An 18,709-nucleotide genomic window follows, 5' to 3' on the forward strand; every position below is an offset into this window, starting at 1 on the left:
TTCGCGTCATGTTATGTTCACGACACTTATTATTCGCATCACTTTAATTTCGCGATTTTTTCAGAATCGCGAAATTCTTGAAATTAAGGTATACTCTTGTTAATAGCCAATGGGATGTCAGTAGTCCATGGGTTTCTTGCTGGAATCCCACCGAGATGTTCGCTGCCAGGAATCCTTCAAGAATCCTGCTCTCTACTGGAATACCATGGAGAATTCTATTGCCATTTTGCCGAGATTGGGTGTCGGGAATCCCTTGTCACAGAGAATAACTAAGAGAATTATCATAGAATATTAATTGATATCAATATCATGTTATGGGTTTTGACAAAAAACTGACCACTTCCTGACTCCCTGACCAGTCCACCTAAATATTACTGGAAAAAAGGAAATTTAAATACCTTATTACATGAAATTTTTGCGACACGTTAGTTTCGCGAATTTCGTGATTCTAAAAAAATCGCGAAATTAATGTGACGCGAACAATAAGTATTGCGAACATAACATGACGCGAAAATTAAGTGACTCACATATGTCAATAATCACAAAAGAATGAGTTTAGTGTATACCTGCCAACTCTCACGCCTTGGGCGTGAGTCTCACGCCTATGAGTTGAAATCTTCAATCTCACGCCAACTCACGCTTACAAACCAATTTCTCACGCCTAGTCGAAAAATGCGAGTTATTACAACCAAAAACGACACATTTTCCAAAAAATGTAACCTCAAACCAGTGTGTGAAAATAAAACTCCATGTAAAATGAGTAAATGGCGATACCTTCCCCGAAATATCAGAGTTTTGACGAAAAAAAGCATTGGGAACGAGGTCGTGTTTAGCAAAACACGTCCACGCACTGGGATCGGGAGATGTTCGGAACGTCTTCGGAATACTTTGGACGTCTTCGGAAAACTTCGGACATTGTCGTATCGTTTTCGGAAATCCTGGCACTCTCAGGATAAAAATCTCACGCCTTTGACCCAGAAAAAGTTGGCAGGTATAGTTTAGTGTCACTGACGGAAGAAATTTTCAATATAAATGGCTTTTGTTGTCAATTGGCTCAAGAACAATTATTCATGCACGTACAAGCATGATCAACCCTACTTGTAGACATTTTGAGAACTGCTCTGCTGTTGCTATTGCCGAGATTTAGTCCCACCCTTGCACTTGGCATAATCGTTCCTTTGATGAAGTCGTTTTGTTTAATTCAAAGGCATGTTAAATGATATTGCAAAGGAAATTTAAAATGTGTCTTACTTAGAAATGCGAAATTAAAGTGATTCAAAATGCAAAATTTTTGCAAAATCGCGAAATTTAAGTGTCGCGAAATATGCGCACCTCAAAATCGCGAAATTAACATGTCGCGAAAATTTCATGTAATAAGGTAGCCCAGCACTGTCATTAAGATTATTTAAGTTCATAAATAAATTAAACATAAGCTGAACGTACAGAAAAGTTCAAGATAGCAGTCAAGCATTGAAGTTGTCAGACATTCTTCTTTTTTTCTTCACACAGGGCTGCGAATAACTTTTTTCATTTGAAAGGACATACCTCCTACTAAGACACCATCTTGGTCGGACAAAACAAAATTGTGGTCGGACAGATTTTTATTCACTATTGCCATAAAATGATTTATGATCAAAAAATTGTCCAGGAATCATGTCCGACCACACTTGTGAATTCGTCGAACATAAGCAAATTTTGGTCGGCCAATGTCCAATAGACTGACTGTTATTTGCAGCCCTGTCACAAGTTTAGGTTTTGTTCACGGATAAATGAGTATGATTGAAGTTAAAATATCATCAAGCAAGTTACTTGTTTACTTGTTAAAAATAGCATGATAAAAACAACAAAGGAAGGTAAAGGTATAATCTGCATTTTAGCCTTGTGGCCCATCAAGCGTTGTCCAGAGGTTATCTTAGTTTCCGTAACATGAAGGAACTAGTAGTATTTATATGAACAGGCTAACCGGAGTGTTTTCGTGTTCAAGGGCTACCGAAACAAAATGGCGCCAAGTATAAATATTTGCCACGACAAAGATACGTCTGTATTAACTACTGTTTCTAGTTATCCTCCTTTAACTGAGCAGAAAGAAGACTTATGTCAGCTTTTGCTCTAGTGCTGTCAACATAATTAAGTTTTGCTTACCTTTACTGAAACAAAACAGTCAATAAAGTACGCTGCAAAGAACCACGACAGTTCATGAAGGCGGCCATTGACACACTTGTACCTAGTCCGACTCTAACAAGTGCCAAAGGAAGGAACAGTAACTCAAGGACTGGACTTTTATCTCACCAACGGAAGATCATATGATAAACACGGATTTAGCCAAATTGAGGCATAGGGAATGGCCAAAAAACTCGGTGAAATATAAAAATAACTGCTTAAGACAGTTTATTTATTTCAATAACTAATTAGCCTGCCAACACAGACGTATTTCCGGCTGTCGTTTCTCTCCGCCGAAAAAAAAAAACGTCTGCGAAGTCAAGCTTAGCCAAGAAACGATTTCGGTGACGTTTCTTTTTTTGTTTTGGCTTTGGTCAATCAGATTACACGATAGAAAGAAACGCGAGAACACACCTCGCGCGGCTCCCTCGCGACACAAATGTTGGCGGAAACAGGCGGGAGTTGAATGAGACACTCAAGGGGGACTTTGCAAAGTAAATGCAGGAGCCTGGTAAATGATGCAGACGGAGGATGCAGTTGGTGAATGGTGGACAAAGGAATATGGATGGCGGACGACGGACGGCGAAAAAAACTACCTTATTAGGGACGGACCATTTCTTTTCTGGAGGGGGGGGGGGGTATGAAAAATTTTCCTCTGCAAACTTTTTATTTTATTTATGTACATCTGCAAACAATGTTTTTCCACAGGAAGACTGGGTCACCCTATGTGTTCGTGGTTAATTATTGTTGTTGACATGAGACAACCAAAATAAATTTTGAAATCTTTTAGGGTTACTGAAATAAAGCTTTGGAAATTAAATATCTAAACTACATTTTGCTCTAAATATCTCAATAAAGTTTAATGAAACGTTTATCGACTCATATGTTGTATTTCTTTGCCTGTGCGGGCCGTTTTAAGCGCCTTTTTAACTGATTTAGCCGGCCGAAGGCTAAATCAGTTAAAAAGGCGCTTAAAAGATTTCAAAATTTCTTTTGGTTGTCTCATGTCAACAACAATAACCAATAACCACGAACACATAGGGTGGTCTGCCTGTGTCATCATCATCATCATGTTTTTTACCCTCGGATTTCAGAGTAGCTTGTACAGCTAATATCTCCGAGCATTTCAACAGTACACAGCACGATGGGCAAAGACCAGACCACAACACCGGGAACTCCATGCCCTACTCTTTACGATAAGTGTGTGGGTTCTTTTACGTCCCATGTTAACCATAACACTGAAGATGCTTGAGACGGGGCCTACGGTTTATCGTCCTTATCCGAGAAGACTAGAATATCTAACCGTTTGCAGATGTCATTGCAAAGGAAGCAAATTCTACTCAGTTATTTTAAGACCCTGAGTGTGGTCCGGTCTGGGACTCGAACCCGAGACCTCCCGCACGGTAGTCCGGCGCTCTACCAACTGAGCTAACCGGTCAGCTATTTTTCGGACAACACCTTCCTGCAAACATTTTTTTTCGATCTTTTTTTAACCACGTTCTGACACAAAAGGGAGGTTTGCTCTTTGCTGCCAATCGTTATTTAATTTAATTTTTTACGGCGGCGACCAACGAATTGGAAAAAGAGAAATATACAAGGCGGATCGAAATCCACCAATCACTGCCCACGAACGTTACCTTTTGACAAAACATCGCTCATCTTGTTTCGTTTTCTGAGGCGTATACTACTATAATTGGCGGCAGTGAAAAGCGAAACCGTTGCTTGAATTTTCAATGTACAGTCCTTATGTTACTGAAAAGCGCAATAATATAAACTATACCCAATTAATAGTTCGTTGTTTCTTTTAAAAAAAAAAAACACACCATTTTTATTCGTACGCAGCTACTGGCGCAAATAAAAAGCATACAACAAGCGATATGCAAAGGGAGTAGCAGGCTTTTCTGCTATTCGTTTAATTTATTGCCAACATGACCACTTTGAAATGGCGTGCTTGGGTTTATTTTTGTGCATGTTCAATTTGAAGATCCAATTTGTTACTTTTTTATTTCAATTGTTTATTTCATGCAATATTTGGTGTTCCAATTTGGTCAAATAAAATGTTGATTTAAATGGTGCCCTGTATGCTGTCTACAAAGAGGGTCTCAATGGGGTGGTGGCTTTTACGGTTAACGGTTAAAATTTTGGCTTTTTTACATCTAACGGTTAATTTATTTCCATAACGGTTAACCGTTTTAAAAAGTTAAAAATTAATTTCCATGATTGAAAAGCAAGTTTTAGGTCTCAGAGCCATTCTGGGACGATGAAGTGAACTAGTTTGGTTTATTTATAATTTCTGGCCGATTTTTTACGGTTAACATATCTTACGGCTAACGGTTGAAATTTTCCAATTTTTACGCCTAACGGCTACATTTTTGGCCGTTTTACGGCTAACCCCATTAAGACCCTCTACAAACAACTACATACTTTTAGTCCATATATATATACTTTTAGTCTACATACTTTCAGTTTTGAAAGTTTTATTTTTTCATTAATAGGTTACAAGTTGCTCTGACCTCTATGCAAACTAATTTTTTTATAAATATGATGTCTGTAAGCAATTTATTTTGTCTTTTTAGGCCCTGCAAACAATGTTTTTCAATATTTTTTGTACCCCCCTACAGAAAAATAATGGTCCTTCCCTTATAGGAAATAAACGCTTCATGAAATTAACGCGAATTCTCAAATTCGCGTTAGTTTTTGTGAGCGTTAATTTCTGTGACATTATTAAGTGGAGCGTTGATTTCCGAGACCTTAACTTCATATACTGTCCAACACATATAGCAACTCGGAAACAATAACCGTCTCTTTCTACAATTTTTTTTTTAATCTTTTACAATGATAAAGTCTGCAATATCTTCAGTTTATTCTTGCTTTCAGAAGAGCGGTTCTCGACTTGTTTTTTTTTTTACTACAACCAAAATATCTTTACAGACATCACTAATAAATCGCGTTAATTTTCTTTACTCTGAAAATTTGCCCCCTACTTCGCGTTAATCACCGTTATTCGAAAGAAATTTTCCGTCCAATTTGTGTTATTTTAAGTCGCATTAATTTCAAAGATATAATTTCCTGCTAGAGACTCGTTTCAAAAATTGCAAAAAATGTTTCATTTATTTCATTCTTCGCGCACTCACGTAGGGAGAAGCTAGCTAATGGCGGGTGACTGACAGGAAAGACGCGTTTTTGTTATTTTGTCCAGTTTTTACGCGCGATAAATTTTGTCGGCGGAACTTTTGAAAATTTGTCCGTTTCGGCCAAAAATTTGTCAGGTCGCGACAAACCATCCGCACTCGCAAAGCGTTGGTAATTTTTCTGAATAAACGTTTTTGCTAGTGCGGATACGCGCTTAGATGAATATTGAAGACAATAACATAAAAATCCACCTATTATTTACAACTGTCAATAAAGTACAGCTGGAGAAATGTTTTTTTTTTAAAGATAACAACATGTTCCATAGGCGGCGTAGGAAGGGTGTGTGGGGGGGGGAGGGGGGGGGAGGGGGACCAGGAGCCCTCAACTGGCCTTTAGCTCTGAGTACATACATACATACATACATTAACTTTATTTTATCTCAGATTTACAGAGTAGCTGATAGCTAATATCTCCTAGAAAAAAAAATGCAAAAAATAACAACCTAGAAAATTATAAAAACAAAAAATACTAAGCGAAAAAATAAAGCATTACATTAAATTAAAGTTACCTTATATAATACTAATATATAACAAATAAGATCAGTTTATATACAAATTACATTAAATTATGGTTTCGGACGAGGCGCTTAAAATCGTTGAAGGAATTGATTGTTCTGTAAGTATCAGGTAGAGAGTCCATAGTTTACAAGCAAGATAACTGAAAGAATTTAAACCAAAGGAAGAAGAAGACGGCTTAGGGAGGGTTAGAATGTTGCTACCTCTTAAGGAATACGAAACAGAGCGAAAGGAAAACATTTGTTTCAGATATGCAGGATAGTTATCAAGATACAGACATTTAAAAAGAATCAGTACCATGTCTTGCAGGCGTCTATTTCCTAAATTAGTAAACCATTGAGTAAACCATGAGTAAATGAGTAAACCATTCCTGTTTTTGCTGCGAATGGGAGAGTAAGGAATGGGACTTTCGTATTTTTCTCTTTATTATTCGAGGGGCCGAACTCATTGAAGGTGGCCCAACGACAGCTTAGAACAACAACAACAATCTTTTTTGTACTCTTGCTATACAGAGAAATATTAACACCAAAAAGTCATTAAAAAATAAAGTAAGAGAACTGGCTGCCAGTGGAACCAGGCAGCCAGTATGTTCCAGTAGAACCGAACTTTTTCTGCCTGTGGTACAGAATTTATCATGACCAGCTGGTCACATGACATGTGGGGAGAAGCCAGGAGCCAAGCGGCCCACACTGCCGGAGCTTATCCCGGTTTCCGTAGCAAGTTAAGCGGCTAGGAATATTTCTACTCTCCCCTGAATGGGATGCTAGTCCATTGCAGGGTCCCCCCCAGCATTATGTCGCCGGTACCCATTTATACACCTGGGTGGAGAGAGGCACTATGAGAGTAAAGTGTCTTGCCCAAGAACACAAGACAAGTGACCCCGGCCAGGGCTCGAACTCGGACCGCTCAATCTGGAGTCCGGCACACTAACCATTAGGCCACCGCGCCTCACATGACATGTAATGCTTCTAAAACGAAATCGTCGCTTGTGCTGTTGGACAGCAAAACATGAAAACAACAGAAGTATAGAACTCCCAAACAATAAAACAGGTGAACAGACTGCAAATTCTAACAAGCCCCTATGCAGAACTGAATCTGGTCTTAGACCACATGCATTGACGCAATATAGAGCTCTAATTTGAACAAAAAGAAATCAGTCAGGGAAACAAGTATTTCAGTAGGTGTTTTCTTTCTTTGTTTTGGTGTCTGTCTTTAGTGCTTTTACTTACTATTTTCCTTCATCAATTCATTATATGTCTAAGTAATAATTTGTATACCCTTTTTGTAAACAATGGTACTTGCTCCTCTGACTGAAATGTCAAATGCTTTAAAACTGGCAACTCGCAATTGTTTGGTCGGTATTTACTGCTGTGGTTCAATTTAATCCCTGGTACAATTTGGGATTTTCGTTTGTTCTTGCGTATTATGGTGACATGTGATAATAAAATTTAAACATAGGAAAATTTTAAATATAACCCAGATTCTACCAAGGGTAAAATTGAACCACAATATTTACATTACCTAAATACAACTATTTCAATAAGACCATGTTATTGTTTTCTCGGTATTGGACTGGAACTAGCTTGCAATGGAGGCTAATGCGGAGGAATATTATCAAAAAGAACTTCATGTCATTTGCATTTGAAAAGATTCCAGTCCAATACCGAGAATAGAATATGGTCTATAGAGTGTGTTCATGGCAGCCATGTTGGAGGAGTCAAACAATAAAAGATAATTATTTGCATAAAAAAGATTTTTTTCCCAAAGGAAATCATTCTATTGTTTCACTCCTCCAATATGGCCGCCATGGACACACTCTATAAACGTTGTCCGGTCAAAGCTTTCAAAAAGCTTAAAAGCAAGACAGTATGGCGTTCAGGGCATTCACCAGAATTTTGCATATTGGCCTACAGGAAATCAACAAGTTTGTATTTTCGCTCGTGAAGAATTCATGAATTTGTATTCCCCTCAGGAGGCTCTAAGTTTTAAAAATTCTTCTAAAATTCAGACTCAAAGTACCTTGTTCCACCTGTCTGAAAAGAAAGAAAAGGGCAAATTCGCATTTGTCATGTCACTATATATTTTAGTATTCAGTAGTGCAGTTGCTCTTTTCTTCTACCCATACTGCCTTTCTGTCTTGTCTTTTAGCTTTGGTCCTGACAATGTAAATTGAAATAGCTGTATAACTAGAGATGAAAGACTCAATAGCTGCACCTGATAGCAAAAATTACCTGAATGAGCGAAATTTTTGTCTTTGTTTTAAATCTTAGCTTCATGGTCACCCATGCCCTTGTTGTGATATTCAATGTGACTGCGAAGCCTTGATGCTCTTGTTGATTTTATTTTGTTGTCTTATAAACGTAATTCCCATTTCTCTCAAACCTTGGTCTTCCAACAGACATTTTCAATTTCTCCAGCCTGGAATGTTTCAGATTGAGAATACTTCTATATTGATGTATTTTATCCAATCCTCCATGGACTGGAATTCTGGTTAACCCACTTTTGTAGAACTGAAACATGAAAAGAAAAACTGAAAATAATGTATCATAAATATGGCCACCCTAAGAGACCCATGGTACGGCCTTATGCGCCTACTGGCGCGACAAGAATTGATGATGAAGAGAACCATGGGCAGTTAGTGGGGGCAAGTGGAAGTCTAAATGGTGGGGGAAAATTGGCAAAGAACAGTTAAGAATAAAACAAGGAGGAGCTCTTCATTCTGCTCATAATAAGAGGTAAATGCTTGAAATTTATCTAGCAATCTTGAGTCTTCTCTGGAAAGAAACAAGCCTGCAAATCAAACAATATTCGTATTGGCTTGCACTATTCTTTTAACTAATGAAACACTTTATGTATCATGTGTACAGACTTTTACCTACCAGGAATGAGGTACATATTGATAAGGCTTCACTCCTGTTTGTTTTCTTCAATGCCACTCAAAAGCTCAGAGATACTGAAGCAATTGTCATCTTCCTTGTTGTAATGGGTACATTCAAGTGAAGGCCTCTCTCCTGTGTGCAATCTTGTATGTCTTTTTAGAGATCCTGCCTGATTAAAACACTGGCCACACGGGTTACATTCAAAAGGCTTCTCTCCTGTGTGTGTTATTTTATGCCGCGTTAGAGTCCCCGCCTTACTAAAGCACTTGCCACACTGGTTACACACAAAAGGCTTCTCTCCTGTGTGTCTTCTTTTATGTTCCTCCAGATGTCCTGCCCGACTAAAACACTTGCCACACTGGTTGCATTCAAAAGGCTTCCCCCCTGTGTGTGTTCTTTTAAGTTGCGTTAGATCTCCTACGCAATTAAAACACTTGCCACACTGGTTGCATTCAAAATGCTTCTCGTCTGTATCAGTGCTTGTACAATCCGTTACATGTAGAGTCTCTTCCTTTTTGAAATGCTGGCCAAATTTGTCGCATTCAAATGGTTTCTTTCCAGTATGTGTTTTAAAATGTTTCCTTAAATTTCCTACGTCACTAAAACGCTTGCCACACTCTTTGCATTCAAAAGGCTTCTCTCCAGTATGTAATCTCTTATGCCGCGTTAGAGAGCCTGCCTGACTAAAACACTTGCCACACTGTTTACACACAAAAGGCCTTTCTCCTGTGTGTGCTCTTTGATGTTCCTTCAGACGCCCTGCCTGATGAAAATTCTTGCCACACTGGTTACATTCAAAATGCTTCTCTTCTGTATGAGTGCTTGTACAATCAGCTACAGGTAGAGTCTCTTCCTTTTTGAAATGCTGGCTATACTGATCACATTCAAATGGCTTCTTTTCAGTGTGTGTTTTAACATGTTTCCTTAAATTTCCTACGTCACTAAAACGCCTGCCACACTCTTTGCATTCAAAAGGCTTCTCTCCAGTATGTAATCGCTTATGCCGCGTTAGAGACCCTGCCTGACTAAAGCACTTTCCACAATGGTTACACACAAAAGGCTTCTCTCCTGTGTGTGATCTTTTATGTTCCTTCAGATGTCCTGCCAGATTAAAATTCTTGCCACAATGGTTACATTCAAGAGGCATATCTCCTGTATGTGATCTGAATTTTTCAGCTTGATTCTTGCCAGGGTTCATTTTAAACATGAAACTTTTTTTGAAGACTTCATAAGTGTTTTCATTTGGTTTACCCTAAAAGTAAAGTATCAATAATTATTATTGTACATTTTATAATAATAATAATGATAAAAAAAATAATAATAATAATTATCATCATATATCATAATAATAATAATAATAATAATAATAATAATTGCAAACATTTCTACAGGAACTGACACATCAGTGTTAGTGATGCACTGTTATCAGAGGGGTCCTGAGCGCCTTGCAACCCCTGTACAATAAAATAACAGCTATAAATGAATACAAAAATAAGAAGCTAAAAATTTATTAGCTATTGATAAATTATTTCAAAATACTACCTATATAAGTTTTAAAAATTAGTTTTAAAAATATTAGTTAAAATGAGTACTTAAATGTTCTCTAAATGAGAGTCTGGATGTTAAAGATCTAACTTCAACTGGAAGTTCATTATAAGTCTTGGCTCCCTGGAACTAAAAGCTCTTTTCCCCAATTTCTAGGCAAACTTGGGGTAACTTTACTGACAAACCACTGTTTCGTGTGGTCTTGGGATGATGTAGTCCTTTAAAGTAGGCCTCAAAGGGGGTGCAAACATTATTCTGAAGACAATCAAAGACAAACTGACTGCTTATGCGCTTAATTAAGTTTTCTGCTGATGGAAGTTCAGATGGCTGTTACCAATGATTTTCAAACCTCGTTTTTCAATATTCTTTATCAACTTCATGTATGTTTAAATGTTTTTTTGTACTGCAGTGTTATTTACAAGCTTCATCACACAAACACAAAAGCAAACATTGACTCTTGTCATTGACTCTTGTGTATCCTGGTACTGGTACCCTGGTCCCGCCTTCTAATAAGAACCCTGAGCAAGTCGCTGTTTATTTATATTGTAAGCAGCGTGCTTGCCTTGCGTCAGAAAGCAGAAAGGCTTTACACTGGTTTCGCAATGTTTGTTTTGGGAAATGTCCAATAGCGCTAATCCATAAGTAAAATCCAGCAGCTGAAAAATATCCATCTGTAAATGTATATGTTGTGGTTTAATTTTTTTTTTTTTTTTATTTTTTTTTAAATTTTTTTTTTTTTTTCCCCCTTTTTTTTTTTATTTTTATAATTAATAAAAAAAAAAAAAAAAAAAAAAAAAAAATTTTAAAAAAAAAATAAAATTAAAAAACAAATATATCAGATGTCTTTTTTTCAATATACTAATTAATATGATTTGTTTTTGAATACTTTTTATTTGATGTTTAGATTTGTTCAATTTACAGTGCGGATACTGTTACCCGGGTCACCCAGACAAGGTTAACCAATCACAATGCAGAAGGGGAACAAAAGATTGCAACATTTTTAATTCAGCCAATGAAATGTTGAGTACAGAACAATTAAATTTTAACTTATTTTAATTTAATCCTGAAGCTTATGTGAATAGAGCATTAACTATCATTGACTCAGGAACAGCAGGACATTTTTCCAGGGGGTAGGGCTGATTAGTGACTTGAGGTGGGTGGGGGGGGGGGCTTAAGAGACCCTTCTCTTTGTCATTACTTAGTAAGTCTTTTTTTTCCGTCGTCCCTGTGACTTTTCATTTGAAAAATTAAGCAGTTTCACGTGCTACGTAAATGTATGTGTCATGCAAGTGAACTGGAACTGATTTTAAGCTGTATGAAAGCAGTGAATGCAACGGGGTATGTTTGGGCAATTTGCGTGGCAGATTTAAATTCTCAGAAAGAATAAAAACAAAACTGCCGGCTGTTCCATCTGGAGGGAGTTGAATTTACTGTTTTGGATTGTCAGGAAAAAAATAACTCAATGCCGAATGGAAATATCGGTTATTTTTTTTAACAATGGTTTACATTATATAAGTGAAATAGTGCTATGAACTTTTTTCTTACAGAAATAAATTCATTCACTTGTCAAGCTGTGGAGAAAAACATTGAAGTGCTTGAGACAGCCGGTTCTTAGTTTGAGAATTCAAATATGCCATAAGCTTTGCTTTCAAAATATTTTTAAATTACTCTTTTATTTTCCGGGACCGGGGGGGGGGGCGGGGGGCCACCCACAGACATGGGAGCGACAGCACCCACCCACCCAGATGAGGACTGAAAGTGGACACAGAAGGAGCCGCGAGAAACGGGAAGCCGGCTGGACACGAACCGCGACGGCGGCCGCCCCAGACCAACCGACAACCACCAGACTAACGCGAACCAACCCCACAGCGGCACATACCAATAGCTCATGTATGGGAGTGCCCCCCCGGGATTTAATCATACTGCAAGAACCCAGCGCATGAAACTCAAATTCTCAAAATATGGTGGAAATCAAAGATTTGACAGCGTATAAAACTTAATTAACCATGATGGCAATCAAGCCGTGTTTGCGTTGTTTGAAAATCTGCCACACACTTTTATGTCTGGAGACATACGGTACAGTCATCGCTTCCCCTGTTTTCACACAGTTTGGAGCAGATCACTAATATTTGCCTCCTGGATTGTGCTATTAAAACAAGGTTAGTTTAAAAAGAACTGTGTCACAGCTAAGTTAAGTTTTGCCAAAAACTCGCTATGAAACTTAATGTTTGCAAAGAAATTACTTCTATGGACCTAAATGACAAAACCATACCTTCATTGCAACCAAATGTGTCTCCCAGGCATTATAATTTAAAATTACAAGCAAGCAAGATTAACTTTGAAAACTGATCAGCCCAACAATATTTCAAAAACCCATATTACAATCCGTTTCAATCTTCGTCAATAATTATTTTGGCCATCCTCACCTTCTTTTGTATTTGGTGTGTTATTAAAATGTTCCTTCACTGTTTTCAAGAGGTTATTTTTTATATTTAAATGAATTTGATGGTCATTTCCATGCCTAAATTTAGCTAAAATCCCTGATACAGTCCCTTTACAGCGCGACGCACCATACCGTGGCCACCCAACAAACTTTTTTTACAAGTGTTTTATCGTAATATCACTATATGTTTGACAAACACGCCGCCTTGCAAAGTTGAATACAATCAAATAGATACTTGTTACATCATATTGATCAACGAAACACAGTGAAAACGTAAAATATTGCAAGATGACACTTGTAAAAAAGTTTGTTGGGTGGCCACGGTAAGGCGCGTCGCACTGTAAAAGGGATGGAATCAAAGTTATTTGAAAACCGGATGCCATATAGCCTGTTTTCGTGGTGAATGAGCAAGTTAAAATTTTATTGTTCTGTACTCAACATTTTGTTGGCCAAAGTAAAAAATGTTCGAATCTGTTGTTCCTGTTCTGCATTATAATTGGTTAACTTTGTCTGGGTGACCCCAGTAACAGTAGCCGTGCTGTAAAGGTTCAAAGCATCACTTCATTAATTAAAAAAAAAATTGGTGAACAAAATATTTTAAGAACATTTGAAGTTCTGTGTTCATGCGTGAAATGTGTTGACTGTAATATCAGATTCTGATACAAATATCTTAATTTCAAACGTGTTCCTCAGTTCCTGCTGCAGTTTGAAACGAATTTCAAGTCAAAATGATTTCAAACTAGTGTGAGTTGAATTTTCATTTGTTCCAGACTTGTTTAATATAACAAAAATTATCGAACTACCGGTAGTTTGAAATCATTTTGACCTAATATTCATTTTAAACTACAACATAACCAAGGACAACCGAAAAATGGCGTCCATATTTTAATACTATAGCAACAAAGGTGGCCGAGATGCTGAATTCGATCAACGTGACTTTGGCGGCTGCGTTACGTTTTCAGCTGTAAGACAATGTTTACAGAGAATGCTTCGTGTGCTACATGTGGGAAAGAACTGAAATAAAATTGGCTTAAATTTGGTTTTCTTGCATTATTTTGACTTCTATGTGTTCCTAGAGGGGGTTTATATTTTACAGATAGAAATTTTATAAGCCTAGAAAGCCTTACAAACGTAGAAAGAAAGAGACAGAGACGTGTGTCGAAAGCCATCTCATCTGTAATTTATTTACATCTTTCTTTCTACGTTTATATTTTAGCCACATGGCTACGTCTGCATTGTATTTATTCTTCTGAGCAGAAAGAGGAGCAATGTACACTCTAGTATCTAAAAGCAAACCACGTAAAGTTTTTTTACTTACCTTAACTGATGCAAAGCAGTCAATGTTGCCTGCAAACTTCAATTCTTCATCGACGCTAAAAACTAAATATGGCTGCCATTGAAAATACATACACTAGTGCCCAGTCTCAAAGAGAGTCTTACGTGACCATCGTAGAAATCGTGGACTGGACTTGTTGCTCAAGAACGAAAATCAGAATCATGGGCGTAAATTTCTTAGAAGAAGACCTGGGCCTATTTTAGTTCAAAACCCATATCAGAGAGCTTATTATGTGTGGATATATCTATTCAGAGAGTTTTAGAATTGGACTTGCTTCTCACGAGTGGACCATGGAGCCATTATGATTGATAATCAATGTATGAAATAAACCCGGCATAGTCAATCGAACGTGCGAGAATTGAACACAATCGAACTCAATCGAACTCAATCCGTGGATTGCGTTCGATTGAGTTCGGCAATCGAACGAAATCGAACACCAGACTTTCAGTGAGTTCGATTTCCGAACAAATCGAATTCAATCGAACAAATCGAACTCAATCGAATTCAATCCATCTGATTGTGTTCAATTGAGTTCGGAAACCGAACTCAATCGAACACAATTAAATGGATTGCGTTCGATTGGCTCTGGTAAACCAATACAAAGCAAGCCCATCAAAGCAGGTTTTCTCGTGCTTTTTTAAAATTTATTCCATAACAGAAACCCCGGCCATTTATAACCTGTCCAAGAGAACAGAACAGAACAGAATAAAGCTATCATTATTCCCGCGGGTGTATTCCGAAACTGTTGTACTCTTTCCTTTATAGCTAACAATTGCAGCAAGACAACTCGAAGGGTTACTTTCATGCAAAAGTACAAGTAAATTACTAACTTCGACACAGGCAACGACGTACAGTAGATGGATGATTATGAAAATATCTTACTTACGATATACATGATTCTCTCAAATTCATCTTGGACAATTAACAGTGACCAAGAGAGTAAGAGGTGAATGAGCGTCAGTATATTGGATGTATGGGAGCATCTTATAATTACTGCCATGATATGAAAGGATAAGCAGTTAATGCAACATGTTGAACAGTAAAATTATTTTTCTACTCAGGTCAAAATCAAAGTAAATGATCACTCAGATGTTCGTGTACATTTATTTCTTGAGTGTCATAAGTTGTCTTACCCCGCGAAGGTAACCTACATGTAATTGTCCGCGCTCGTTTACAATTCGGAATGCACGGCCTTTCTCGCCTATTTTCTTTCAAACCTTGAAAACTTCGCCATCCTTTACGTCAAAGCGCATCTGAAGCCATTTCTGGGCTGCGGCATTTCTTTGTTTACGAAAAACACGTGCGCTACACTCCCCGCTGAAGTAACTCGAGCTTCCAAGATCTGGTTATGGATTTTGAACGCCATTTTTACACAAATCACAAATTCGAAAATCGAACGTTCGATTTGGTTCGATTGATTTTTTTTCTTTTCGGTGAGTTCGATTTCGTTCAATTGCCGAACTCAATCGAACTCAATCTATGAATTGAGTTCGATTGAATTCGATTGAAATTTAGTTCGATTGGGTTCGATTGACTATGCCGGGAATAAAATAGAACAACAAAACAACAATCTGTTGTTGTTGGCGGTGTCCAAGAAGGCTATGCTGTTCAGAATGTGTAAATAATAATAGTAATGGAACGCAACAAGTTTGGCCATAAAAGAAGCTTTTGAAATAGTGCAATCTTAAGGAATCACAAAGTTAGTTCCATAGGCGTACGAGGCGGGGGAGGGGGGGGGAGGGCGAGGGGGGCTGCAGCCCCCCCAGTGCCAAATTTTTTCGGGCAAAATGCTTAGAATTCGGGCAACGAGCCTAGAGATGAATTACCTCAACAGAAAAAAAGATTGGAAATATACAGAGCTTTGTGGTTCAGTCCATTTATCATTGTTCGTTTCCTCCGCAAATTCTGTGTGACCCTTAAGTTTGATTCAGTTGCAATCAGCTTAGTAGCTTGAGCGTTTGCGTGCAGTGGATCCAGCCGTGATGTTTTTGACTCAAATACTAAGTTCTCAGGGCTAGCTCAAAGCTTTCAACGAAATGTTTTAACCCATTCATTCCTGAATGTTTCACACGCTTTTGTATAACTTTCAAGTGGGGAAAAACAATATAAATTGACTCCCCCAAAATACTTTAATTTTTGTTGAACTAGAGCGAATGAATAAAATATTTCCGAAGAAAGAGGATTCAGTGCATTGACACCACGAAATTAAATGAAGAACTATTGTTTTCTTTAGGCAAGTAGGCAAGGTTTGTACACGACTATGTCAATGCAAGTTTTGCTGTCCATTTTATATTTCTCTTTATTCGGCTTTCAACCCATGACAATTTTTTTTTCGGGAAGTAAGGTCTCCGCCCCCCCAGGTCCGCAGGTGCCCGTACGCCTATGGTTAGTTCGATTAGTTGCCTCGTTTTGCACCTGCTCTTAGAACAAAGCCTCCAAATAACAAATATGACTACCGAGTTCTTAGGCGTCAAAATAACCTGCGATCAGGCGTTATTTTTCTCGCGGCGGAGCTCTTAGGCCTGATCGCAGGTTAACGTTAAAAGTAATACCAGGACACAAAATAAGATCTAAGATAAGATAAGATAAGAAACTTTATTTAAGTGTCAAAGCCTTATAGCCTTGAAAATAAAACCATACTAGTAGGGGACACTGCTAAAAACTAAAAGCTACACTAATACTAAATATAAATACAATAAAAATATATATAAGTCATATAAAAATGTTATTATAATCTATGGTGTAAAAAATGTTAAAATCTTATAATAATGTTTTGACTTGAGAGGCACTAAGTGCAGCATAGGATGCATCCCTTACAGCCGCTGTCCATTAAGGGAGTTATATCTTTTTTGCGAATACGGTTTGTGAAAGCCTGCAGAGTCTTGGCTGATCTGTCAGCCGTAGAAAGTTTTCCCCATAGTTTGGGTCCTTCATAACGCAAAGAGTGCTTTCCATAAGTAACAGTGTTGTATCTAGGAGTAGAAAAATCTGATTGTCTCAGGTTATACGTGGAATTATGCTCGTTAAAAATGTTACAGATGCTATTTGGACATAATCTATGTTTAACTTTATACATGAGAATACAAATGTCCTGTAAACGCCTGTTCGCTAGCGTTGGCAACTTGGCTCTCTCCAGTAGATCAGTATAACTAGCATGCTTGTTCTTGTAAACGGCCCTCAAGCCCCTTTCCTGTAGTCGTTCAAGTTTGCGTGCATCGCTAGCTCTACAAAAGTGCCACACTAGGTGACAATAAGTAAGGTATGGTAGTACAGCTGACTTGTATAACTGAAGTTTGGCCTTAGTGGGGATTAAGTTCCTTAGTCGCATTAGTACGCCGATTCTCTGACTTGCCTTTATGCAGGCTGAGCTAACGTGTTCCGAAAATTTCAGTTTGGAGTCAATAGTTACCCCTAAAAGCTTAAGAGTATCTGCGGTCTTAATTTTCTGATTGTTAGTATAGATCACTGCACTAGTGCCTGAGTCAGTTGTCTTGCTGCAGCCGATGTTTAACGTCTGATATTTCTTTAGGTTTCCGGCCAGCAAGTTTGACTCGTACCACTTTGTTGCCTGATCCGCACTTTCACTAAGCTTAGATGTAACCTCCCCTAGATCATGACCACTGTGGTAAATCTGATGATCGTCAGCATACATAGATGGTCTGGTTGCTAAGCACAAGGGGAGGTCGTTCTGAAAAATGTTCCATAGTAACGGCCCCAGGGCAGAGCCCTGGGGACAGCCTCTATTCACCAACCTGTACGAACTGACTTGGTTGCCCATTTTGACACGATTGTATCTGTCACTAAGGTAGCTTTTCAGGAGTTGTGTAAGTCCGTCCTGGAAACCGTATGCTTTAAGCTTACTCAACAACAATGGTGGGTGTAGGGAGTCAAATGCCTTCTAAAAACGACTCCTAAAAACGTTCCTAAACATATTGGGAATAGCAACGTCAAAAAGCGTGGCAAGATCGAGTCACGGCGTGACTGTGCTGCTTTGAAATGTTGCATTTTCGTGATGTATCATAAATTACCGAGAATTGGAAGAATCAACGGGTACACTTATTAGAACAATGATTACCGCAAGAAAGATATTGTTTCTCAACAATAGGCCAAGGTCATCTTTTACCACCAATTGCGTTCATCCATGAAGCGTGACAAATTTAATGAGTAATTTTATTTTTAAAACCTCAACAGTTTTGTCTGTTTAGTGTTACTTTTGACCAATAAAACGTTTGCAGTCAGGTCCATCCTCGGAGACCCAGGGGCAGTTAGTGGGGCGAAACGAAGGAATAAACCGGGCAAAAATCGTAGCGACGAAAGTTTTCAAGAACGGCACGAAGTGCCCCTGGGTCTCCGAGGATGAGTCAGGTCGCGAAATTGACAACGTTTTGGCGCCATGCGATCATGTTTTCTTCACGAGCTATCAACATTTTCAAGATTTGCCCGCTTTCTTCGTTGAATGTCTAATTATAAAATAATATTACAATGGAGAGGAGAAAAGATGACAAGTTTGGAAAGAATTATCGTCAAGGAGTCGCTTTAGAGAAAAAATTTCAATGCTTGATTCATTTGTCATGATTTGTCCGAAGTGGCACGTTTTAAGTTAAAACCGTTAACGTTTTAAAAGTAAAACTACACGCTA

The 18,709-nt window shown here is 38.1% G+C and overlaps 3 protein-coding genes and 1 non-coding gene across 4 annotated transcripts in view; all 4 read right to left on the reverse strand.

Annotated features, from left to right (window-relative positions):
- Positions 1–2,213, reverse strand: part of LOC144658390 (uncharacterized) — a 53,346-nt gene extending 51,133 nt beyond the window's left edge. Inside the window, exon 1 of the mRNA XM_078518810.1 lies at positions 2,143–2,213. The gene's annotated coding sequence lies outside the window, so the exon portion shown is untranslated. The remainder of the gene's footprint in view (positions 1–2,142) is intronic.
- A 1,311-nt stretch (positions 2,214–3,524) lies between these two features.
- Trnag-acc (transfer RNA glycine (anticodon ACC)) lies at positions 3,525–3,598 on the reverse strand. The gene has a single exon. It is a non-coding gene; the product is annotated as a tRNA-Gly (tRNA).
- Positions 3,599–5,982: 2,384 nt separating this feature from the next.
- LOC144658213 (uncharacterized) lies at positions 5,983–14,134 on the reverse strand. Its single transcript, XM_078518591.1, has 3 exons — positions 14,053–14,134; positions 8,747–9,998; positions 5,983–8,377 (listed from the first exon to the last, which is right to left on the reverse strand). Exon 2 carries the CDS (start codon positions 9,951–9,953, stop codon positions 8,775–8,777), a length of 1,179 nt encoding a protein of 392 aa, XP_078374717.1. The 5' UTR covers positions 9,954–9,998; positions 14,053–14,134; the 3' UTR covers positions 5,983–8,377; positions 8,747–8,774.
- The window catches only part of LOC144658128 (ephrin type-A receptor 4-A-like), a 109,965-nt gene continuing 101,630 nt past the window's right edge, over positions 10,375–18,709 (reverse strand). Inside the window, exon 19 of the mRNA XM_078518468.1 lies at positions 10,375–10,386. The gene's annotated coding sequence lies outside the window, so the exon portion shown is untranslated. The remainder of the gene's footprint in view (positions 10,387–18,709) is intronic.

Source organism: Oculina patagonica, chromosome 6 (genome assembly GCF_052425735.1).
Source record: "Oculina patagonica isolate OP01 chromosome 6, crgOcupat, whole genome shotgun sequence".
Classification (NCBI taxonomy): Eukaryota; Metazoa; Cnidaria; class Anthozoa; order Scleractinia; family Oculinidae; genus Oculina; species Oculina patagonica.

Excerpts from the sequence above, each read along its gene's own strand:
- LOC144658213 (XM_078518591.1), bottom strand. The coding sequence starts at position 9,953 with ATGTTTAAAATGAACCCTGGCAAGAATCAAGCTGAAAAATTCAGATCA.